The 26,449-nt window shown below is 33.9% G+C and overlaps 1 protein-coding gene across 6 annotated transcripts in view; it reads right to left on the bottom strand.

Moving 5' to 3' along the window:
• Positions 1 to 9,745: 9,745 nt before the first annotated feature.
• LOC123564762 (short transient receptor potential channel 7-like) overlaps positions 9,746 to 26,449 on the bottom strand; it is a 94,042-nt gene continuing 77,338 nt past the window's right edge. The window contains exons 13-20 of one of the 6 annotated variants that reach the window (XM_045358558.2): positions 25,292 to 25,372; positions 23,505 to 23,668; positions 22,646 to 22,852; positions 22,342 to 22,380; positions 19,602 to 19,652; positions 17,508 to 17,670; positions 16,475 to 16,651; positions 9,746 to 16,201 (exon numbers count right to left, since the gene is read on the bottom strand). In XM_045358558.2, coding sequence (XP_045214493.1) covers positions 15,771 to 16,201; positions 16,475 to 16,651; positions 17,508 to 17,670; positions 19,602 to 19,652; positions 22,342 to 22,380; positions 22,646 to 22,852; positions 23,505 to 23,668; positions 25,292 to 25,372 — 1,313 coding nt within the window. In that variant the 3' untranslated portion in view covers positions 9,746 to 15,770. The remainder of the gene's footprint in view (positions 16,202 to 16,474; positions 16,652 to 17,507; positions 17,671 to 19,601; positions 19,653 to 22,341; positions 22,381 to 22,645; positions 22,853 to 23,504; positions 23,669 to 25,291; positions 25,373 to 26,449) is intronic. The other 5 variants (XM_045358560.2, XM_045358562.2, XM_045358561.2 and 2 more) reach the window with 5 other exon arrangements.

Here is a 26,449-nt window from a genome sequence, read left to right on the forward strand (position 1 = left end):
GTCTTTAGAATAAAAGTTTCATTATTTTATGAACATAAGAGCATGAGTATTTGTTTCTAAACTATATTTAAAAAAGCGAAATCAAGAGAAAAGCACGCCCGAGTCGGGAATCGAACCGGGGCCGCCGCGGAAAAAATATTTTCCTGTCTTCTTCACCAATACACCACAGAGGAACACGTACTTATCGATGGTTAAATAAAGATTCATAATTAAGGCAGTTCACCTCTGGTACCCATTACCAACGCTTTTCAATTTTGAATGGAAAAATAAGAAAACAATTAATTTCTATGTGTTTTCTTATTAGATTTTTAAACCTGTACGTGATATTCACATCTTAAATATAGATTTAAAAAAATCTACTTTCTCTTTCAAAATGTTGAAAGCAAGAATCCCATTGGTGAAGGTGAGTCTCAATAGCCTGTCGTCAGATATAATGCGGATGATTTGATCAGATTTTAGTCTCTGCGATTTACTTTGTATCAACGGATTAAATAGCCATCTTTCTGCGGTTTTATCAGTTTTTAACAACAATTGTAATTGAATGACTGTCAAAAAGTTGAAGGGAAAATATGGAATATGTTTAAGTTAAATTTTATTCCGATGTTAATAATTAATATGTTGATATCTGTTTTTCAACGAATGATTTATTTAAGTTAGGTCCATATCTTTGAAGACCTTCGAACATCGACAAATCGTTGTTAAAAGAGTTACTTAGCACGAAAATTTAACAACATATAATTTTGTCCAAGTCCAGAAAATTCACATAACTAGGTATTTAAAACGCCTTTAATTTTTTGGATCCCGATGCCGATAAGCTATAGCCTTAGCATATTTGAAAGTATTCAAAATTGATAGTTATTCATTAATTCTCGACAAAGCTCAATTTTCCCAAGAACTGTGTATGACTTTGTATATTTGCAGTAGTTTTGACAAGTTTCCAACACAACGTTTTCACACAACTGAATGAATGTACAAATGTTTCCTGAGCGGACGATTAGCTAGACCCATTCTACCATCGCCGCACTTAATAGGACGAGGGCCTATGGTCAGTAAATGACCCCTATCGTGTTTGCGTTCAGTTAGTCAAAGGTCAAAGTCATACTGGCTTTTTGCACTGGAAAAGGTATTTGATCATTTACTGTAAAAAGCTTGGGTTTATGGCTTTAAACTCCATAGTATTATTGCTAGGAGTCAGTAAATGATCCTCTTTTAAGGTCACAACATACTAAATTTCCAAGCCCAATTGCCTCCGACAGGACATCTTGGCGGGGATATTAGTTTAACAAAACAGCAGTTGTTGGTGTTTAATGTGTGTATAATTCATATTCTTGGGTTGTCAACTGTAGTGTAAAATAAAGATCCCACTGTTTAAACCGAGGAAAGATTAAAAAATAATCCACACTTATATTACTGTGTAGCTATAAACTATTGAAAAACATTAAATAAATTTCGATTATACACTTATACGAACAAATATCCTTAATAACGTTTTGAAAAATAACACCTTATTAAAAGTCTAATATAGCTCCTTTTCATGTACATGTTTCTCAGAAAGTTGATCATATTTTTCCTTGTCAGCCAGCGTTAGAAAACTAAAATTAAGCAGATGGCTATCCAGATTCATTAATTAGGAAGGGAATGGGTTCTGCCTTTGTGTAAAGGAATAAATACGCAGATTCCTTGAGTATACCCGTTTTTGTCTAAAATATAATTGCGATTTCTAGGGAACACTTGGAGACTGCTGTGAATCTATCATCATGTTTTCTTGTAAATGCATGCTTTAATAAATGTCTTGACGTACACGTTATATCTATCACATATTAACAAATATAGTACCTATATATTTGAAGATCTAAAGGCTATAACTTTTCTTCATGATATTGGAAATTATAAGGTAAGAGACCACCAGCTCAAAAACGATGTACAAAAATATCAAATGCTAAAAAGACTTTTTTTTTGGCTAATATAGTTCTGAAAAAAAAGAAACAAGTGTTTAAAGCAAATAAACTATTTGATATGCTCTGAAATGGGCACGAATTAGATTCCGAGATATATACAAACATAAATTGTTTATAGTAAAATGTTATAACGATATTTCTGTGATACTTTTCCATATTGTCATTTGAGCCGTGCCATGAGAAAACCAACATAGTGGGTGTGCGACCAGCATGGATCCAGACCAGCCTGCGCATCCGCGCAGTCTGGTCAGGATCCATGCTGTTCGCTAACAGTTTCTTCAATTCCAATAGGCTTTAAAAGCGAACAGCATGGAGCCTGACCAGACTGCGCGGATGCGCAGGCTGGTCTGGATCCATGCTGGTCGCACACCCACTATGTTGGTTTTCTCATGGCACGGCTCATTTGGTTTACTCAACGGGCTGCATTTTGCGTACTGATGATAAATACGTAATTGTCTTTTTTCATTCATCTTACATTTGGTTTTTCATTTTCATTTAAAAACAGTTTTTATTTAGGATCATTTGTGCATGCGGATATTTGAATATCATTAAGATTGTGGCATGTGGGTGCACAACAAAGTTTATGATTGAGACATAAATATAATGAAAGGAAACATTTAAAAATTACACGAAGAAGTTCACCTGTATGTTCGGATCAGTTACATATGAGTAGGAAACAATATCGATTATCGTCAATACTTGCAATTCGATAGGATACCGATATAGAATTCAAATACCGATTACTAAATGCCTGTTTATATTAGATCAAATAAGAAATGTATTTATTTTTGTCGTCGAAATGAACGAGAGAATCTGTTCGGCAAACCCATGAATTTCGCTCGCGATCTTTGCCGATCGTTTTTTATGTTTAGTTTGCACGTTAAATGCTATACTTAGAAATACAAGCCTAAAAATATAAAGGCTAAAAACTGTAAGAAGCGACAAAAACTGACCAGGAGTGGATTTAGTAAATATAATGTCACATGAGTATGCTATATTACTGGTTCCAATTTGTGACCGTAAAACAAGTTATCTCCGATGGCTTTGTACGATCTAATTAAAGTGTTTTGCTCGTTCCGCTCGCACAAATATATATCATTCATAGATCTATCATATCTTTCCTTGGGTCATTTATACAACCATATATTTGTGATTTAATGCCAGTAGTTCAAATTTCTGTTTCTTCCCGACGGTCTGATAACGTCTAACAAATTTCAGAGTATGTACCAAAAAGGTGGATTGCATACACATAAGCTGAAACGCTTTAAAACACATTTTTAAGTAAAACCTTATGAAGAGTATTTGTGGAAAAAATGTCGTAAAACGATAATTTGGACCTATTTCATGCAATTACTATTATTTAATTTTGAAATCATGCATGCATAAAAATGAAGTGAGTGATTTACACACGCACACGCACACACACACACACTTTTGGGCTCATCCTTTTTAGTCTTATTTTTTTGTGTCCTAGATTAAGATTTATATAATTATTATGTAAAATATGTGTTCTGTAAAATATGTTCTACATAAAAATCTTGAAAAGTATACTTTAAAAAGTACATTTTGTTTTGCTTCAATCATAAGTAAAAGTGCATAGTGCATTCACGTTCCGTTGCTTAAAGTGTGCACTGACTAATGTGGCCGTGTATCTTTTTTAAAGATACTGCTTGTTTTATTTTAAATTATGTGTTGAGAGATCATGAAATGTCCAATATCCCTCGTAGCTTCACATCTATTCTCTTAAACATAATAGGGACTCCAAATTTCCAAAGGCTAGAACATATATAGAAACACCGAGTCCAACTATGAGATGCTTTTTACGCCAACAAAATGGCAATTTAATACTGCTGTCGTGAGTTTTAATAAAACCAATAAAACGATCCATTGAAAGCTCGCTATTTGATTGTTTTTAGTAAATCAGACATTAATTTTTAGCAAATATATTTCCGTATTGTGAAATAGATATTTTCTTTTTTTTAATTTTAGGTCGTTAATCACTCTAGACATCTCATTCCTGAAGGTATCTATCTAAGAGGGTGTTTCCCTTTAAATGCTGAATGTCGTGCAAAAGGTATGCCGCGGCCATGGAGGGAACCCATGACCTCGCAAACTCGAAGTGGGCGCTGTACCACCAGGGTACCGAAATTCTCATTTCGACCTCAACTATCACAATAAGTAAAAAACTTCACAAAAACTAACACATGAATAGTATTTGAAAGTCAGAAATATAATCAGATCTTAATCTTGTCTTTTAAGAATAAAACGTGATTAACAATCAGCAGAAAGGTTTACTGGAACCTTAAGAAACGTGCCAATGTTGTGAACGTCATACGTGTCATCAAAGTTTCATGATTTTTAGTGAGTCCTGCAAACCTCCCAATATCACTACTCGGTCTTTTCTAAAGCAAACGCAATACGGAACAAATTCTAATTGTTCCCAGGTCATCAGAACCCTACTTTTCATTTCCCACTGCTCTTCTATATGTAACATATGATGTAATTCTCCATCTTTGTGAAGTATTGTTACAACAGCACCAGTTTCTTTATCCCTTCCTGCTAACATAATATTTCCTTCAGAATCTATAGCAGTACCTCGAGGTGAACCTAATCCTTTAAATGAGAAAACAAGTTCAGACTTATCATTTACACAATATAGCACACCAGCGTCTGAATCTGTAACAAGAATATTGTTCTCTGCAGTTACCGTCAAATGCCACGGATTGCAAGGCTTTCCATTAAATGTTGGCAATTTAATAGCACCATGCTTTGTACCTTTTAAGTCTAGCAGGCATACTTCCCCAACCTGTAGGCCAACTGCTAAATATTCCCCGAATACACAAATGCCGAGACATCTTCCTTTGATATCAAATACTTCTACTGGTTCCATTATCATATCTTCAACAGTAAGATGTTGGATTTTTGTGTTTCCCATCGTCACATAAATGTCTATCCCTCTTGAACAGACTGCCCATGGCTTTGCTGGAAGATCGAAGGAAGAAATGAATTGAAAATCCTTATCAACAAACTTCATCTTTTGGTTACTTCTGTCTATTATAACTACATCTCCTGTTTCAAGAAATGAAGCTGACGAAATAATACATTTTTCTTCGTCACTAGATAGGCGAACTTTATACTTTCCATACCTTTCTAGAGACAAATGTTCAAAGAGTCTGGCTGGAGTATTGCATGTAGTCTTTGTATCCACCTCTTTTTCTTCCTTGCTGTTTGCCTCTTTAGAATAGTTGTTCAAACTTTTATCTGAATTCACCGATTTATACCCCCAAGCTATTCGTGGACCTAACTGTTCATGATCAGCATCTTCGTCCGTTTGTAAACCAGTGTCACTCGAATTATCTACCCCATCAAATCTATTTCCATTCTCTCTAGCTTCTACACTGCTAAAATTATTTTGATTTACTATCTGCAAATTTTCTTTTCTGGCAATATTTTCTTGTTCCTCTTCTTTGAATCGTATTGGAGGAATTATAGTTTGATCATCATTTAAATTAATTTTCTTTTCTTCTCTATGATCAACATCATCGTCCGTTTGTATACCGATATTCCAGTAGTCTGTCAAACTGGTTTCTGTCTCACTATTTCCAGCCTCGATACTGCTTGAAGTATTTTGATTTGATTCCTGTAAATTTTCATTTATGCCAACACTTTCTTGTTCTTCTCCATTGAATCGTACTGGAGAAATCATAACTTGATCAACATTTTCACGACCTTTCCTATGTTCCGTATACTCATTTCCCGTAATATCTGTTTGAACAGATCGGGCCTTCGTGGTTTCTGCCATCAACGCTTCTATTTCTTTTTGATTTTCTTCATTCTTTGCTTGCACTTTTTCTTTGACACCGTTCAGTCCGTATTCATCCCTTGGTGTTTGTGTTGCAATAGATATCCCCTCTGAAATTCTCACTGTATTATCTTTGTTAATACTAACTAATATTTTTGGCTGTGTTTTCTGCTTTTCTAGTTCCGCATTATGTTTAAATGATGGTGGATTCATGACCTTCAAATTTGTCTGCCCTATTTGCGATGTGACCGCGCCCATTTTTAACGAATCTAACTTGAATAAATGGTTTTATTTAATTAATGAATGTCTTTCTTATAATGTCCTAATACCAAATTTTGGTTTAACTGTCGAAAGTATGGGTATTGTTTAAGAGTGATCAGACGTAAATGTGACGACACACTTGACTGTGTTTTGTTATCAGATACTGTTCTATTATTCGCTTGTACAGTCACTACCAGTTGAACTGTTTTGGGATAAGTGTTTTACATTTTTTTCTATAAAGAAATATTTTCTTATTTCTTTAAAAATAATGTCGATTATATCTCTTATTTCATTAACGCGGTTTAAAATTGACATAGCTATTGCAAGTTTATATTTCGTTGTTGACATCATGTTTTCATAAACTTTTAAACTATGTATAAATGACCTCTGTAAACGCACCCAAATAGTTTTATTTAAACTATAGTATTTAGTCAACGGCCGTAGTATTGCAGCTTGGTAGATGGTTCAAATAATGCCTCATTTTTTTTTTTTGTTAATTAAGGTAGTTTGCATGTTCAGAAGGAACTATTTTACAATGTGGAATTTGATTAAACCACATTTTTTAAAACGTCAATTCATACTTAGAAAATTCAAATAATAAAAAGATAGGCTCATATTACTGATTTTTAGCTATACTGATTTGGAAAAAATATTGACCTCAATCAAGTTTTCATGAGAAAATCTCAATTTTTGCGGCATTTTTGCCAACAGAAAAATCTACAATTTAGATATCAAAGACAGTTTTCATATTTGTAAGTTTTGTTGCCTTTCATTTGGTTAAACAGAATATTTAGGTCGATGTGCTTATTTTTAAATTATTTGCAAATGATTAAAAAAAATGCAAAGTTCAGACTTATATCATGTCCTAATTTGGATTTTTCAGGTGCCAATATTTCAGCTTTTGAAAGATAGATACGTTGCCGATCATTCAACACGAAAGTTATCTTTTATTCGTGGTTTGATTTATGCGTTCCTATGTTGGATCCGAGATTTATTCTGTATTATGCCATCAGTTCCGTTCAGAACTTCCTTCTATACGTATTTATTTGCTTACGCTGCCTTGCGTAGTCATGCTTGTTTCTTACCTTATCTTATAAATCCTAGACCAAGCAAAATTTGAATAATGCTACCGTTTTCAGTGTCAGTTTCATGCGTGAATACCAACCGAATCTAAGAATATTGTAATGTGTTCAAAAGATAGATTTTACTTCATAGTTCGAATGTTACTATTTTTCAATTATTTATTTCTATAGTTAATTAACATTGATTGTTATGAGAAATCAATATATGCGCAAAATCAATCAGATTAATTGTCAAGTATACGATACACATCGTTGAACATATCAAATGAATATACAATGGGCACTACATGTCTTCATATGAATTTTAATTTCAGACTAATAACAGATAATGCAGCTGTCTAAACAGGGAGTATACATAATGACATGGTTAGAAAATCACTGCGTTCAACATTGCACATGACCTTGTATGATTAGCGCTTTAAAGGGAGGTAATCAATCACAAAATATTAAATGATACTTACTACTGATTGAATCAGATCAATTCAAACCTTTCACAAATATATGTAAAAAGAATTATTGAAAGTAAAATTTAACAAGAAAACTTGTATATTTTATGTTCATAACTGTACTGTAGTAGTGTTTATCTGTCAATCTAGCCAGACTGCAAAAAGTTTTGCAGTCACATTATCAACAAAGTCATATTGCGCTTTGAAGGTGACCTGTTTTCACACAAGCTTAGAAAACTTAACCTCAAGATAACAACACCCTATTTAGATGTCTTGTATGTTTCAGGGTATTTTGCACATAGAGAACACGGTAGACTTAATGCGCGTTAACATGACAAATGGTATAAAACTATACGTTTATGTTTGACTTAAAAATCTGTTGATATAAAAAACATACATTACAAAATATAAAAGAAGACCCTTTGGAAGGATAGAATGCACAAGCAAAGTATGAAATAACAGACACGGTTTGATTGAATCTGTTAATGAGAGCTTATGAGATGTGCAACACCTCTCACGCCCCTAGCACTTGCTTAAGCGGAATTCTATTGAGTAGGTATTGAATGGACCCCATGATCCAAAAGGACAAGAAAATATAAGAATGAATCCAAATACGGTTAAAACTTATTTTTTCCACTGATATTGAGAATTTCTATGAAAATTCCTTATCGGTCTAGGCTTATTTCTTCAGAATGCGAGTCAAAAGATTATGAAGACATGTAATAAAAACTATAAGCAGAACTATTTATTTTAACCCTTATCATGCTGGACTAATTCTGCCTTTGCGACCAGTGTAAATCATGATCAGACTGCACAAGCGTGATCATGATCTGCACTATTCGCCATTCAGTCAGTATAATTTTGGTATGCACCCCTTTGAAGAGTTAATGGTACTGTCCAAACTGAAAGATGGACAAGTTCATTATAGAATTTTAGCAGGACAAAGGTTAAAAGGCCTCTGATGACTGATCTCAGTCTAACGTCATACTTAGTTGGAAACTGTATAAGGAGTTGAATACATAAGGTACAGATAAAGTTGTCATATTGTAAAGTGAAAAAAAAGTGTCGGCATAACTCTGTAAAAATATCAGACATGAATTTCCCGGTTATTGCACATGTCTTCTTCATTTTCACGATATATATCAAGTTTCATTTGAATTGGATGACATCTCTGGACGAAACTGAGTGCACAATGTAAAGATGGTGTTGCAATATTGTAAAGTCCAGCAAATATGCGCATATCCACTTCATGTTGATGAAGAAGAAAGAAGAAATCCCCTCCGTAATTCGCAGTTTCACCGGCAAGTCGACAGTTTTCCATAAAGGTACCTTTTTAAGACTATTTGTGTACCATTTTTGATCGCCCAGATCTTTGGCGTGATAATCAAAACCAATCTGATTAGATGTTCCCTTGCACTCTGTAATCTTGACTAAATGATTTCAGCTTCAATCATTCTCATTAAGCAAATAAAGTCTCATTTATGACACCAGCATTTCATCAATTCGGTTCTACATTCCATGAATTTATAATAAGTACACTGATTTTTTTGTCTGCTTTAATTTTATTGAACAGGCCAAGAGAGGTTTAAGACAGCTATAGAAATAGCCTTCTAACATAACAAAATGTCATTAGCCGCCAAACTACTCAGCTTAACTAACTTCACCTCAGTCGTACTTAGTTTTTTACTACGAGGCGGTAGGGACTAGTTTTTTTTATTAACTATAAGGCGGTACGGATTCGTATGACTGAATATTTATTTTATACGATGCAACACAAAATCAAAATGCCGTATTTATTACGCACTCTGGGGCTAGCAGGACCCGGAGTTTATCATGAGCCCCGCTGGATTCAGTGTTTAGAATTAGGCTAGTGGGTCTCTCAGTGTTTATCTTGAAGCCGGCTTTACTCACTGGGTTAATCAGAGGCAGATGGGAAGCGTGTGTTTATTTTCATAGCATGGACATTTGCGAGTTAATTTTCATTCACCACAAAGTGGCTGGGATTCGTACGTCTAATTGGACGTTTTACAAAGATCGAGTTGCTGTTTTACTAAATAAATAATTTCAGATGGTTATTATATATTATACGGTCTACGATTGCACTGAAATCTTTTACTTGACACGGAAATTTGTATTATAATCAAAGAAACCTGATAAAGAAAATCTGGGATTCAAAAATACGAAAACAAGACGGAAAAAGCAGTAATAAATATTTATTTGTACAGTAAGTTATGATAAAACTAGTTTCCAACAAACAAACTTAACAAAATGAATATAGACGTTATCAAATTTTATTACTCAGAAAACTTTTTTTTTAATTTTTATATAACAACATTAAGGATAAACTTGCTGTTTAAATACAGTTTCAGCATTGACTTTGTAATTGGAAATAACTGTTTAAAGGCATACAAATAGAAATTCTACATGAATAAAACAAGACACACTTTCCAAAGAATTTATGCGGCTTAATATGTATTGCATTTATAAAGACATCAGAGAATAGTGCAGTAACTGCAAAAGTGCTGAAACTAAGTAACAACCAATCCCACTACCATAAACATTTCTTAGACTGAATAAATGGGGAAAATATCATTAGGTTAAGGTAGTTCTGCACAACAAAAATTCTACAAAGTACATTCGTTTATAATTAGTTTTATGTTAGGTTTTCATGCATGCATAAACTGTCTGGCTCATTTCATACGTTGGTAACAAATAACATTTATGTTGCTACTGCCTGTAAAAACTACTTATTTTATGCAAGAGAATAATTTCTGTTTGGACGACGACAACTTAAAGAGAGCATTAAATTTCGATTTTTGTAAATTATTCCAGAACAATCTGTGATAAATGTCCTCTTTACTTTAAATAATTTATTTACAGACGAGTTTATATACAGGTTAATTATTACCTTTTTAGAACTTGTTGTCATGGGAACCAGATCAAAGTCAATTTATGCCTTATAAGCCTATGACTGAAAGGTACTATACTTTGTATCATTATACATGTTAGTGAAGATACATTTGTATAGGATATAGATCAATATATTTATTAACATTCTAATATTATTAAGTTTTGCAGCAACGGAGCGAAGCAAAGTGAAAATGAAGCCTAAAATATGTGATCTATTATACACTCATTGAATGGCTTAACAACCAAAGGTCAAAACTGTTGTCTAAAGTCATATAGATATTTTATTACATATCACCAGAAACTGATTTTTATATTTTGTTTTTCTTTAAGTTTTGACTTTAACCCAGTAGAATTCAATCTCATTCAACAGAGGTTCGTCAAAATCAGCTAGGGAACCATGGTAAACCTCTGGTATGCGAGAATGAGTAAAATTGAGATTGAAAAATAGACCTGCTAATTGCGCAAACTATGGACCGGGAATTTATATGAAAAAGTCATATAACAAAACTTAGATAAAGTGTAACAAGTAAAACTGTAAGTAACTATAAACAACCTTCATGTAACCAAGGAAATGATCTATTTAATTGATTCATAAAATAGATACTGCATAATTTGACATAGTAAATCAATAAATGAGTCAAAAATTTGAAAGTGTCTGGTTTTTAATTGCATGTTTATACTACTTGTAAACTATAAGTATGGATATTGCCATGAAATGTAACCTAACTGAAGTAACGATATTGATTTAATCAGACTGCCATATAATATTACGTTTTCTCTTTAGTTCCATTATCACATTGTTCTTAAAGCGAAATAAAGAAGAAATAAAGAAAAAAGAAGCCTGGAAAATTTTCTAATAACAAACGAGAGCTACAATGATACATATGAAAATACAAACGCAGTGACAAAAATGGTAATTCAGTGGCAAAACCCTCAAAGCAAATATGCTATGTACGTAAATTGTGATATATGTTTTTTCAACTATCACCGAACAAGATGCACAAATATGTCTCAAGTTATTTTCATGAAATGCAGGAACGTGAAGAGGAAACTTTCTCCTTTCTCGTCAAAATAAAACTAATACGTGCAATGCAGTTTTAGATTATTTTGTTATTTTTAGACTAAATCATTAAGAATTATAAGTCATTTTTGAAAAGTCAATCAACAACCTAAAATATCACAAGGCATAAAGCTCTATTTCAAATAACGCATTCTGTATCACCTTACGACGTGCAGAGAGAGTCTTAAATTCATAAACACATATTCCAATCCATCAATTATTACCGTTGTTAATTAACAGGACGACATATAATATATCGAGTATTCTAGGAATAATATGAATAAAGAACCAGGGAGAGGTAATTTCACAGTCAGTTTCCAATATTCAGAACTATATTACGTTTTCTTTTTTTGTACAAAACATTGTAATGTTATTTTGTTTTCTTTGCAGTCGGATAAATGTAAAATAAACAGACTTTATGAGCAAGTAAATTATGCTTTACATATATCTAATTAAGAGTATGTGAGTGGTCTGTGTGTATGTGGTAATATTTCAAAATATCTGGATTAGTTCTGAATTTTTTGTCAAACAAAAGCTGTCACTTAGTGACAAATGCTCCCGAAGCGTGCCCAAGAATGCTACAGTTGTCTGCGCAAAATATGCCAAAATAGTTTAGGTATGAATCGTTTTGTGACTGGACAAAAATGTTCTCAAAAAGTAACATTGATCTTGGAGCTAGGGGTCTGAATCTTGCGCATGAAACATCAACTCATTATAGGGAACATTTGTGCCAAGTACTTTTAAAATCCCTTGATGAATGGCAGAGTTATTGACCGGACAAGATGCAGACCCTGTTAACGTTTTACTTTAAAGTGTGTCATTGACCTTGGATCTAGGGGTCTGAGTCTTGCTCATGACATGTTATTTTAATATAGGGAACATTTATGCCAAGGAATTTTAAAATCCCTTCATCGATGGCAGAGCTATGATCCGGACACGAAACAGACCCTGATAACCTTTGACTTCTAAATGTGACTTTTACCGTGGTGCTAGGTATATGGGTCTTGCGCATAACACATTGTCTCGTTATGGTAAACATTTATGCCAAATTATTTCAAAATCCCTTCGTGGATGGCAGAGTTACAGCTCGAACAAGAATTTACACGGACGCACGGACGGACAGTGCGATTTTAATATGCCCACCTTCGGGGGCATAAAAAGATTAGATTGGATATTTTGCCACTGTAAATGGCAGCCATTTTGGTATCATTTGAAAAAGAGAACATTCAGTCTTATCTTAGTTGTCTTAACATGTAACATTTTTTTCCATGCAATTTTCTTAAAATATATTTTTCGAAACTGTGACTGTCTCAATGGGAAATTTACATTTTTGGTCATTAAACTGGTATTAATTTGATAAACATGTATTCTTTAAGAATTCAAGACATCCTACTACCACCCTCGGAGACCTTTAATTGGGATACTTTATGTTGTCTCTCTTGATCTACCAAAATAAGATGCAATTCACGAACAACAATGTTTCAGATTAGATTGATCAGAAAGCCAGTCTCTACGTGCACTTGTTTTTTTTTCCTAATGATAACAAAGTAATATTTTATTGACAGTTTTGAGGTATGTAATGGGTACTGAACATTTTCACAAAGCCATTCCTCTTCGTTTTTTTAAAGAGAAAATAGGAATATTATACGTCAAAATAATTACTTTAGAAATAAGATATTCATGAAATGAGAATAAATATGTTTAAGTAGTTTTTGCCTTAAGAAATAATCTCAAAATTTCGCATGTTCACCAATAATTAAAGTCTCATATGTAGAGATATTCTGAGACGTGATGCATTCTTGTTGACCATTCTTACAAGGACGTTTCCTTGAGCTTTTGTTACATAATTAGAAAATAATATTTCTAGATACTTTCATTTCGTCACAGAAAATCCATAAAAATAGTTTCTTTTTCCAAATAAATGTAACGTTTCCTCTTCTTTTCTCAAAAGATTAATAGCGGGTATGAAACTATTTGGAAAATGGAAGCTGGGACACCAAAATAAATGTTGTTTTACCTTCCTTTCTCAAAAGAGTAATTGCAAATTCAAGAGGATGAAAATATTTGGAAAATGTAAGCCGGGTCACAGCATATCAAAAAATCTAATTAAGTCCGAAGAAATGTAAACAGTCATTCAAGAGAAGAACATTCACAAAACAAAACAAGATCTTGCTTTGTACCAAATATACACAAAACCGAAGAAAAAAAATTGGTGAAGTTTTCCGAAAACGAAAATAAATATTCTTAAAACGGTCATAACAACATGAAATCAATTAACCTTTACCGTCTGATAATATGCACAATTTTACGTTGTATTATCGTTTCTGCTAAGTTTCAAGAAAATCTGATTAAATATGTAAAAGCAGTTACCGGAAACGAAAAAAATAAATGAAAAAAAAATCAATCCCAAACCACCAAAATACCTTGCACTATGCGCATATAGACTGATCATTTCTACTGAGTTTAAACAAAACCTGACGGTAGGTGCAGAAGGAGATTCCACAAGCGATAAATAAATCCCACATCCCCGCTAAAACTTAATCGAACGACCACACCGGTTTGATCAAAAACAGATTATAACAACAGGAATTATCAGGAAAAGAAATTGTAAAAGATAGGCGGACAAACAGGCAGACAGACTGACGGACAATTAGACCCCAACATCTCCATTTAAAGGAGAAATAAAGTTCCCTTAAAGCGACACTTTATAGTTATGCTGATATTTTGTATTACGATGAACTTGTCAAGTTATATATTATACACTGCTGTAAATTTGAGATTTTGGCGAAAACTGTCGATTAATTGCAAAACAACAGTAAGAGTTACCGGGTATTACGTCTAGCTCAAACATAACTTTGTTTCGGATTGTAAATTGCGCTAGATAACAAGAAAAAAAAAATAAGACGGGGCGAAAAGCAATTAACCTAAAAATGTCCATCACCGGTATACCTACTAACAGTTTTGATGTAGCATACACCTTCATATAACGTTAGTTAGTACGTTAATCTAATTTCCACTTGCTACAAAAATAGCACAGATATCAAGTCTCAATTTAGTCATTTTAATAAAATAGAACGCTTCAACATATTTCCAGCAAGTACATGTATAACATAAGATGGATTGCTTCGTTTTTATTATTTAATTAAACAATAAAGTACTGCGGTAAGTTACTGAAAAAAAAATGTTTTCATTGGTTTCAGGATAACAAAAAATAACAACAAAAACTGAAAAGCCAAACGTAACGCTAAACACCGTTAACACAAAAATGTAGACGTTTTCCTAACACCAGAGCAAGTGCCCATTAATTGTACGTGCAGTAAGATGAGATATGAGACAGAAAGAAACAAAAATACTGACCAAAGCAAATATTACACCATTACATCATAAAGCACACCCTAAAAATCCAACCTTATTTTAATAAATAGATCTTAAGTGAATAGTGATTATCTAGTCAAGATTAAAAAATATTAATGAATGTTTGAGACACATATCGCAACATATTTGTATCATTTTTCATCCATGTCATTTTACTCAATAAATAGATCATACTGAACACTTGTCAAGTCATCTTGAACAGTTTCTTAAATAACTGTACAAAATTTTCAGAAAAAGCTATTTTAAGAGTTTGTGCAATATCACTATCTTAAATGTTGCTTGACAATTGATCTCATGTTGTGACGAGTAATAGTACTGAACTGAAAGGCAAGAATACATATATGCATGTATTTTTTCCAGAACATTGATATATAGAGAGAACCCTGCATGTAAACCAACGTTAAGGTTTTGCGACCATGAATGATCCAGGTCAGTGCATAGCCATTCTGTTCATTTATGCCCACATCCATACTGCTAGTTTATCAATTTCAGCACTTGTATTCAGCTGACTGATTAACGAACAGTATGTATCCCAATCAGACTGCACGGATGTGCAGGCTGATCTGGATCCACATTGGGCGAAAAACCTTTCTGCTGGTTTTCTTACAGTAACGCTCAGTTCGTTAGTTTATAAATGCCCTAGAGTGTGTTGTTCTTATTTGACTATTGTTAATATCGCTTATATCTTAAAACTCTTGGCAAGTATGCCATAGAGAACAACTTTGATGCGATTCTCGGCGAGAACTTAAAACACTTGTGTTTAAACGGATTATACGTACTGGAATCACGGGGTGAGCTGACTATAAACTAAATGTTAAGTGATCGATTTACTAACGTTAAACCATAACTTCAAAAGATATCAAAGCTAATAACATCTTAAAATCTACTTTCCTCGTCATCTTGTGCGCTCATGCGCTTTTTGGATGTACTTGATTTAGAGACCGAATTCGATACATTATGAGCATTAGCTGTTGGCGGTGGAGTCGATGCCGCCGGGGACAGACACTTTACCAGCGACACTATCTCGCTCTGCATATTGCCAAGTGCATGGATAATGTTAAACATGGCTTTCTGATTTTCAGTCATAACACGCCGTAGGAATTCAACATCGTCAATAATTCTATTGTTTTCTTTACTGCTTGCCTGAAGATGTTGTAATCTTACATCCAGCAGTTTCTGTTGTCTTTGTATAGCGTCAAGTTGTGGTATTGCTAAAGTTGTTGCAATCTGGGTTGCACCGTGAGAAATTTTTCTCCCTTGACCACGCCCTCCTCCTTTGCGCTTGCGCATGGACGACCCTCTAGTATCTGTAGATAAAGTATCATTATTGGTTTAGAATAAACATTTAAGAACAAGATCATTTACTCGCAGTTACAAGCATTATCTATATTATATGCACATTTCTGCTACGATTAGGAAGTGAATTAAACTGAGATTTTTCTGTTGCGAAAAATTTTGGATTTTCATTTCTAACGCAATCCTTTATTTGATTATCTTGCCAACAGTTACTACCTCATGAAATATTGTAAAATCGTTTCTTGCATTCACCGTAGTCATTTCATGGTAAAAGCTATGCTTACTTCTGAAATTGTTTTGACTTGTCTCCTGATCTTCAGGTATGGGCTGTTGTGTGTCGTATGCCCGATCAAACTGTATACGGCGAGGAGTGTCAGGAACTGGCGGTGGAACATCGTCTTCATCAATCAGTTCAATCTCTTCCGTCCGTATATTCTGAATATTTGCTGCACTGTCTTTTACTGCAAATAAAACAAAATTGTACACACGATGAATGTTTTCGCTATCAGATGTCGCCATGTTATTCTTTTCTATAAAAGATGGAGTCCAAACACATGATTCGAGCCCAAACGCATTTTGATAACCTGAATAACCTTACTGATATAATTTCATCACGAATATAGAAGATAAGATATGTAGTTTGCTATACACTACAGTAACTTGTGATCATGAAAAGTGTTAAAACACGGAAGTGTACATCAAGTTAATGTTGGTCAAAATTTCAGCTTAGAATAATTTGGATTTCTGAAAAAATGTAGATGAATTCACATTGTCCTGGTCGGCGTATTTAATGAACGCGTGCTTACTTCTTAATTAAGTGACGCTCTGTCCTGTGAAATTTAATCAGGCATTAAGTTTGCTTGGTTTAGGACAAGTACCAAAAACGATAGAACTGGAACCACCCAAGCCGAAATCACCTTATCAATAGCATTGTAATACCACGTATTTGACAGCCAGTGACAATATGCTTGTAAGTAGACCGACCCAATTATTAATTCACTCAAACACATTAGGATATTTATACAAGTTTACAGTTAGAAGGTCAATCAACATCTGATTGCCGGTTTCTAAATTCAAATTTGAAACTGAAAATGGCAAAGATACATTTTTGAGTCAAGTCACCAAACTTAATAAGAAATCCTGATTGGTGTAAAGGAACACTGCATAGGCATGTGCCTTACCGCAGTGTCTACTATATTTTAGGTAACATAAAACAGACTTATATAAAAAATGGGACATTGCGGTTTATGATTTTATGTATATATTGAGCTTATTTTACCCACAAATGAACAGAAAGAAATATGAAAATTGTCACACAATTATATCTGTTAAATCTGGAGATGTTCTCACATCGTTCAGTTTCATCCTTCGCTCTCTCCAGTTTGAACAGGTATCTCTTAACCAGACGCTGCATAATATCCGAATATGAGGTATCATCCGGTTTCAGTTCTAATGTTTTGCATACCGTTTCCCGTCGCCTCTGGAAGAAAAAAATACCCTGTAGGCACATTCACTGTATTTTACATAATACAAATTAAAAACAGAACGCACTGCTGATATTTTCACAAAAGGTAAATAGATTTGCAAACGTTAAAGTAAAGTAATTTCTAAATTGAACAGCATATAAATATTTCAATATTCGTTGAATTTCGGAAAAATATTGAATAAAGGGGCCACACTTCCAGACAAATTAACGCTTTGAGACCTTATAAACTCGACCACGGAGGTCCCATGAACGATAAAAGATGCAATGGACAGGTAAATTGTTGGTTAAATGTTGTTCGTTAGAAGTTCATTTTACTTTTAATAATTATTTTCTTTGTATGGATGAATCATGCCGATTTCATATTAAGGCATTATATGAGCCGTGTCATGAGAAAACCAACATAGTGGCTTTGCGACCAGCATGGATCCAGCCCAGCCTGCGCATCCGCGCAGTCTGGTCAGGATCCATGCTGTTCGCTAACAGTTTCTCCAATTCCAATAGGCTTTAAAAGCGAACAGCATGGAGCCTGACCAGACTGCGCGGATGCGCAGGCTGGTCTGGATCCATGCTGGTCGCAAACCCACTATGTTGGTTTTCCCATGGCACGGCTCATATTAATTTCTTCACAACAGTCATTGCTTAGATTTCATAGTGAAACCTATTATATAGCGAAAATGTCTATATCAACGAACAATTTATTTTTCAACTGAAAGGAACGGACATTACTACAAATATATGAATATGTACACGTTTTCCAGTTTTAAGGATGTAGTATCCAATGAAAAAGACAAGCAACAAAAACACACAATCCAATCCGGAAGTATGACCCCTTCCTGGAATCATTTGTCAAATTCTAAGGAATATGCCAATACAATGACAGTTCTTGCATAGTATTATTTACATGCTTTATTTGCTGTTCAGTTTTCATTTGGTGATATTCTGTTAAACCTGATAATTAGCTCAATTTTATTTCTTTTTAACATAATCAACTGCAGTGAAATTACAACCATCCTTGCTATTGCAAAGAATTATTTATGCTACTGTTAAAACTTACAGTGTATTTTCTACACAGTATTCTGTCCAATCCAAAATACAACATTATGGTAAGGACAATATACATACGAATTTAATTTGAACGAACATGTCAGTTAGTTGAAGTCAGTCAGTACTGTTGTGTATATTTAGATATTTTTTTTAATAATTCTCAACGGAGGTCATAGGGACCCGTCAATCTTGAGAATAAGACATGCCCAATTTTAGAACTTTAAAGTTTCCAAAGAATAGCCCAGCGTACACATGATATAGAAAGAGAAGTCAAGTCAAGCACTTAGGTATTGCGGATGTATTTGTTTGATAACGAGAACTTACATTCTTTGATATGTGACAAAACAATCAGCTGAACAATTCGTTCAAATTAAATGAAAGTCCATGTTACTAGAAAAATAGTGCTCAAATACAACAGCATCAACAGCATACAGCAACATTGCATTTTTCATACACAAAACATTCATAAAACAAACAATTATGATGCACATTCTTTTCTCACTAAAACTGCTATCTACAAACTATTTGATGCATTTAACTGAAGGCATTCAAAGTGCGTTGAATCTAAACTCAGGTGTTTCATCAAGTTTTTTTTTTCTAAAAGCACAATTTAAAGCTGGACTGATAAAAGTCACGTTTTACAACATTTAAAATGGTTCCATATAGCATTAGCAAGATATGATGGGACATGTTACCATGTTATCACAAGTCCGATTATTACGATATAAATAAATTGTCCATTATTATTATTACATACTATAAACATAATTATCATCTGTTTTTGTTAATATTTTCGTCAATAGTAGGAAGAACACAGACATGATGTATTAGAAAGACACGTGTACACGGCTGATTATATAGTTGCGCTACGTGCTAGGTACCTGTAGACTGGCACTACTCGACTTGAAATTTGATTCCATTTCATGATTTTTCTGGAAAACGAAATAATTGCAACTAAAATACAAAATAATAACAAAATAAAGGATTCCAACAATCTATTCGCCACATTTTACATCGACCCTTTTGTATATTCTCTTACATGTTTAAAAATGGTGGTCAAATATAATTGTGTATGGGATGATTACCTATCCATATCACAGCTTTGAGTATATTTCTATAATTATTCTTAAAATTTTGTGCTACGCATCTTTTCAAATAACTCAAAATAAAATGTATTTTTAACATAACTTTAGCCTAAATTCCACTTGGATAGAAATGTTTTTATGTTTTTTGTTTTTTTGTTTTTGTTTAAAGGTATATCGACATTAATTATTTCGTAGTATTCAAGACAAGAGAAAAGCTAAAATTAAAGAAAGAATACACTTTAGCAAATAGTTTCTTGCTATAACTTCAACATAAATTTCATGTTAATGATAAGGTTTAATATTTGGTATTCACTGAATAGCTAATTATCAGAATAATAAAAACAGAAAGTATCTAATATAATTGCGGGAACTTAATTTGCTGTGTGTGGACAATCTAAGGTTTTATTTTTAATTTATATTTGTAACAAAGCTTTACAAGTGTGCAATTAAGTACATATCTCGTAATTCTACGTTTTGCTCTTTCGAAGCAATTTAGGGATCGGCTTTGCAGACTCTATTTTTTATTACGAAATAATTACGGTGTGAATGCATTAAATTTTACTTCAAGAGAGTTGGATCACGAGGAATATTGGTTTAAATGTTTACGTGATCTGTGATCCCTTTCAAACAATATATGAGCCGCACCATGAGAAAACCGATATAATGCATTTGCGACAAGCATGGATCCAGACCAGTCTGCGAATCCGCGCAGTCTGGTCAGGACCCATGCTGTTCGCTTATGGTTTCTCTAATTGCAATAGGCTTTGAAAGCGAACAGCATGGATCCTGACCAGACTGCGCGGATGCGCTGGCTGGTCTGGATCAATGCTATTCGCCAAAGCACTATGTTGGTTTTCTCATGGTGCGGCTCATACAGAATATTCTTCCAAAGACTGACACTCGTGGTCACAAATACCTTTGATATGAGTTTTTTCTGCACCTTGCAATATACAAGAATTAAAGACATTGCGTATAGGTTAGTAATTCCTTGTTAGTACAATAAACATTCAAACATTCACTTCACAAGACTGAACGATTCGATTTAGCAAATATTTCCAATTCATAATCTACACATTGCACGAAAGACAAGGCAAAAAGCATAGGTTTTTTGGCAACTGCGCACAGGATGATTGAAATATAGGAAAACGTCAAATATAAAATGAATAATTATGTTAACAAAAAATGTAATAATACGGAGTAAGGTTTCTTCGACTACACAAATCCTTACAACATATATACAGGCTACAGTGATGTACGGGTATCGTACATTTCATTACCCCAAATAAACTGACAGTCAAATAGAGTATGTTGTTAATTTGACTGATTGTGTTCTATGCTTTCCAAAGAACTTCTTATTTATTTAATAAATCTTTACAACATTACATTAGCCTTTAAGTGCTATAAATGGCCTTAAAACATAAACTCGTTCTTCAGTCTTAGATTCGCTTTTTAACATATTTATACTTCTGGTCTAGTCCACTAGATGTTCCGGTGCATAGCGTTGCGTTCTGCATATTTCATTACTTCTCATGAACAGATTGAATCAAATCAAAATCGTTATTGTTTTGCCTTGATGCATTTTGTGTTTATAGATAAATTTGATTACATGAAATAGTTTGACCAACCCTCTTTCAAACATTTTAAATACCCAGTATGATGATAAACTAGAAAAAATACAGTCCATCATGAATTCAAACAATAACGTAAGAACAGTTCATATAATGCACAGTTGCACAAAGGATAGTACTTCCAAACTACTCTCAAACTGGTTCAGCGTTCTGTAAATATGCTATTCTTCAAACAAAACTGGAGAAGATGTTAAAACGAAGGCACACTGATCATGTGCTTTTAGTTGCAGCATTGCAAGATTTTCAATATCTTTCAGTTGCGTGTTGTCCAGCGTCAAAACTCCGGACAGTAAAGTTAAAGAGGTTCCTGTAGATACTCAGCACTAGTTTGTGCTTGTAGAACTAGAAGAGTAGATGTCTGCAAAGCTCGAGAGGGATGTTCAACGATTATTGCCCTGTGGCGCCCATAAAAAAAACAGTAGACATCTGTACAGTACGAGAAGGATGTTTCCACGACTCCATGATTATTGCCCTGCAGCGCCTATGAAAGAACAGAACATCTGCACAGCACGAGAAGGATTTTTCCACCCCGTCACGGTTATTGTCCTGTATCACCCATGAAAGGTCAGTAGATATCTGCACAGCACGAGAAGGATGTTTCCACGGCGCCACGATTATTGCCCTGTAGCGCCCATGAAACACCTTTCTGGTACAGTGAGTGCAATTCCAAAAAATGTCTTTATCGTAAAACAATCTGCACTTATCCGTATTCTCTAACGTCTTCACCTGGACATGTTTCTTGGTAAGTTCTTGTATGCTTCACCTCCTGTTGTGTGTTTTCTGTAACAGGCTACATTGCCTACATCTTCGTCTACTTTTTCGAAAAGTCTACTGCATACATTGAACAAATAAGGATTATATTTCTTGTTAATTGCGTAACTCAAACCTAAGCTGAATGCTATACCTACCATTAAAACATTCATGTTGACATTGTTTTGCCATGTGCTCTGAAAGTAAAATAATTTTAGTACCATTCCATTTCCCTGAGTAGTATCCAAAATACTATATTATCTTCCGTACTTATACAATCGCATGTCGTTCATATGAAATCAACTGTTATAAACATTCACCAGAAGACATTACCGAGCAATAATACTCTTTAATTTATGACTTAGCAAACACATATGACAAGATACAAGACACCAAGACACTACTCCAACAACATTTCCTACTTTTACATTACACCATTCATATATCAACACTGTGTCTCACCTTTATAAACGTTTTTCTTATTTTTCTTTCATATTCTCTCTTGCCATTCTTGTTGCCTATGCACAGGTCTCGAGCGCACTTCCACAGGTAACAGAATGATTTTGGAGAGGGAATCATGTTGAATGGTACTGGCAATGTGCTCCCGTCATCCATGTAATTCATCCACAACTTTGTCCTCGCAAACTTCCATTCCACATCACAGTCACCCTATACACAATAATCATGTAAAAGAAACCTTTATAACTGGAAGTATTTTCAGATGAAAAATAATGAGACAAATATCATATCAAAAGCATGTTTTGAAGATAGTTACATTTAAGACCTGGCCTTCGTGACTGAAAGATATTTTGGTGTAAGACAGAAACAAACCGTCATTGTTCATTCATTTTTTTGTCATATCTTTAAATTCTTCAGCAAAGTCTTCCATTTTACCAAGGCAATGTCACGCTCTACCTAATTGCATGACAAAAATTCCATTAATTGCATAGCCTAGATTTGTTCGAGGATACGGATCCTGTAATCTTTTCAGAATATAAGAAACTATGTTTGATTGTTAAGTAAATTTCTGAAAATTCAAATGAAATCAGTCTTATCCATTTAAGTAATTTGTAATTAGCATCTTATATCACTCTTGCGAGCAGAAAATTGCAGAATTATTTGCTCTTACGCAATAAGTATATATTGTAATGATTGTTTACTTTAATCACGTATGCTATTAGTAATTATGTGATTACCTCATGTTTACATGTTTGTTTGCATGATCTGAGTGAAATAAAGAAGTTAAAATAGCTTCGAAGGAATGGCTCATCATAGCTGTCAGCATATTAATGAGGACAATTATTAAATTAAAATCCCTTACTTGAATAGCTTCGAAGGAATGACTCATCATAGCTATCAGCATATTAATGAGGACGATTATTATAACGACATGGTAGATTCCAAACAGGAAAAGACCGACACCTTCAACAATATCGGTGCTATTTTCTGTCATGGCGGCACCTGGACCCTGCCCAGCACTAAATACTAAAATGAAAAATCAATACGCAGATTATAAAACGAGTGTTGCATTTCTTAACTAATTTTACCGTATAGAAATACTTATTTAACGAAATTATAGGGAATTGTTTAGAATTCTTATGTAATCCATTTACATGTCAGCTCAATCATGTTATCATATAGTATATTAATATGTAAATTATATCACATTCCAACCTCTCCAACGTACACACATTTAGATAACGATTGAAATAGCGCAAGGAATGTTATTAAATATGAAATACTTAATGAACGTGAACAACGTCAAAAGCCAAAGAAAATGATAATGTGCACTGGAATGTGGTTTAATGTTTTGTTGAAATATACCGTCTCCTGGCAAATTGACTGCCATTTTTCAGTTAATTAATGATGTCTCTAGGGGGTAAAGAAAACATGCATCCCAATAAATCCGCACCAACATCCTATATTTCTGTGATGCAAATACTTACAAAACTCCATGGTTAATCTTGTTAGTAAAATAAGCAAGATAACAGGGGTGTTCTTTACGTTTTAATATCCAAATCTCATAAACTTGTTACATCTGATCGGAATAGAAAGGTACGTTTTAACCTCTAAAACGAGTAATAGGGTTTTATAACAGTAGCTTGATCTGCTATGGTGTATTCAGCCAGAGCGGATTTTGCCAGGCCTTGATACCATGAGACACTTGCACAGTTTATAATCCAGCCTGGCAAAATTCACTCAAGCCGGATGCGTTTTTGCAGATCAAGATACTGATTTATTGACCTTTCTATATACCTATTTCCAGTGTTATGATGCTATAATTTTAACCACAAAATAATGAAAATACATCTGGAAGTATGAACGTTCTGAGACGTTGAACGTCCAGGCCATTCTAACGTCATATTTGAGGTAAAAACTAAAACAAATAGCCCCAGCATTGAATATTTTTACGTATCTGATGGAGATGAATACAAGCTTTTGTATTCGTTAATGAGGTGCTGGCTGTATATCAGGGAATGTAATAAATATGAGTATATCAATATTATTGGCTTTTTTCAATATTGTTGGCTTTTTTAAAAGCTGGTACTTTACTTTCATTTGTTTGATAATTTCTTTTGAAAAGCGATTAAACTATGATTTAACAATTATTATTATTATTACAAGCTCTGTAGTATCATACGTTTAAAACCCTTATAAATATGCAACTACCGATCCGATGTTTTACATTCGCAGTGTGTCAGCACAAAGACGTTTACCTGTATTTCGATCAGTTATATCAAAGTAATAGAGCTTGTATGAAATCTTTTAGAACACCCTGGCATATTGCAATTCATAATTCAGAAAATCACCGGCAAAGCGAAGCTAATAAATGGGGAAGCGATATACTGTGAATGAAATTCAGAGTATTTTGAAGGAATTTTAAGATTCTAGACTTTCGAAAATAATTATCAAAATGACGACCATCAGAAATGCATTTAACATAAAAACATGTATTGATACATAAAATTTTTATCATGCGCATAAATCTTTTCAGAGTTTCTTTAAAAGCTTTGATATAAATCGCTACTATACTACCTTACAGCAAGATATCATATGGCAAGTATGTAAAACAAACTACCTACAAACAACATGCACCACGTGTTATACCTGCCCTGGACCCGTTTTTGATTGGTCCGTCCGTACAAAGGATTTTGTTACGGTCACTGTCCAGAAGCATACACTGACGAACTGGGCGTGCATAGGAAACAAGTGCAAGAATGTATAGAGTGCATGCTTAAAAACACAGTACATAGGTTTTCAAAAGATGTGAACATGGTACAAGTTTTGGTTTTTGTCTTTACATTTGTCTGTACATTGCTAAGATTGTAAAATGTATAGTCTTTTTTTCTTAACGTACTATGGATACTAGAAAATGACAATAGGTGCCACTTAGAAGGTAAATGATCTGGACCTGAAATGGAAAGAATCCCATTTCAACAGATATTTGAAAAAAGACGACCATAATGTTCAAACAGTCTGATCAAAATGTCATAACATAACTGTTTAATTTCACTTCAAATAATTACTATAGTTAATATTAGCAGACGCGGTTCCATGAGAGGTAATGAATTGAATGTACAACTGGCTAAGCATCAATCCAACGGACCAAACAATAACAACACTGATTTTAAGGAAGGGGTGCCTTTGTACGGCCTCCATTCTTTAAGAATGTGTGACCTAATGATAATACGGAAGAAGTAAATTGACAACATGATTATTAATAAAAATAATGAGGTAATGCTTGATAAGACAATTGTCATAAAGGTTTTTCGTCTGAAACCTTGATGCCATTATTTAGAATAAAAATTTAGTTAACCACCTTTAAAATTGATTAATTATGTCAAATAAGAATCAAATATAAACAATAAGATCATACTGCTACTGAAGAATTGTAGGAAAGAGAAAGGAGTGCAGAATACAATAAATGAGCCGCACCATGAGAAAACGAACATAGTGCATTTGCGACCAGCATGGATCCAGACCAGCCTGTACATCCGCGCAGTCTGGTCTGGATCCATACTGTTCGCTAATGGTTTCTCAAATTGCAGTAGGATTTGAAAGCGAACAGTATGGATCCTGACCAGACTGCGCGGATGCGCAGGCTGGTCTGGATTCATGCTGGTCGCAAATACACCATGTTCGTTTTCTCATGGTGCGGCTCATATTATTTTCTTTCTGATTGAACAAACACCAATAACTTCGACAACGAACTATACGAAAACACATTGAGAAAACAACATGCTGGCATTCCCGCTTATTGCAGTA

Source organism: Mercenaria mercenaria, chromosome 2 (assembly GCF_021730395.1).
Source record: "Mercenaria mercenaria strain notata chromosome 2, MADL_Memer_1, whole genome shotgun sequence".
Lineage (NCBI taxonomy): Eukaryota > Metazoa > Mollusca > Bivalvia > Venerida > Veneridae > Mercenaria > Mercenaria mercenaria.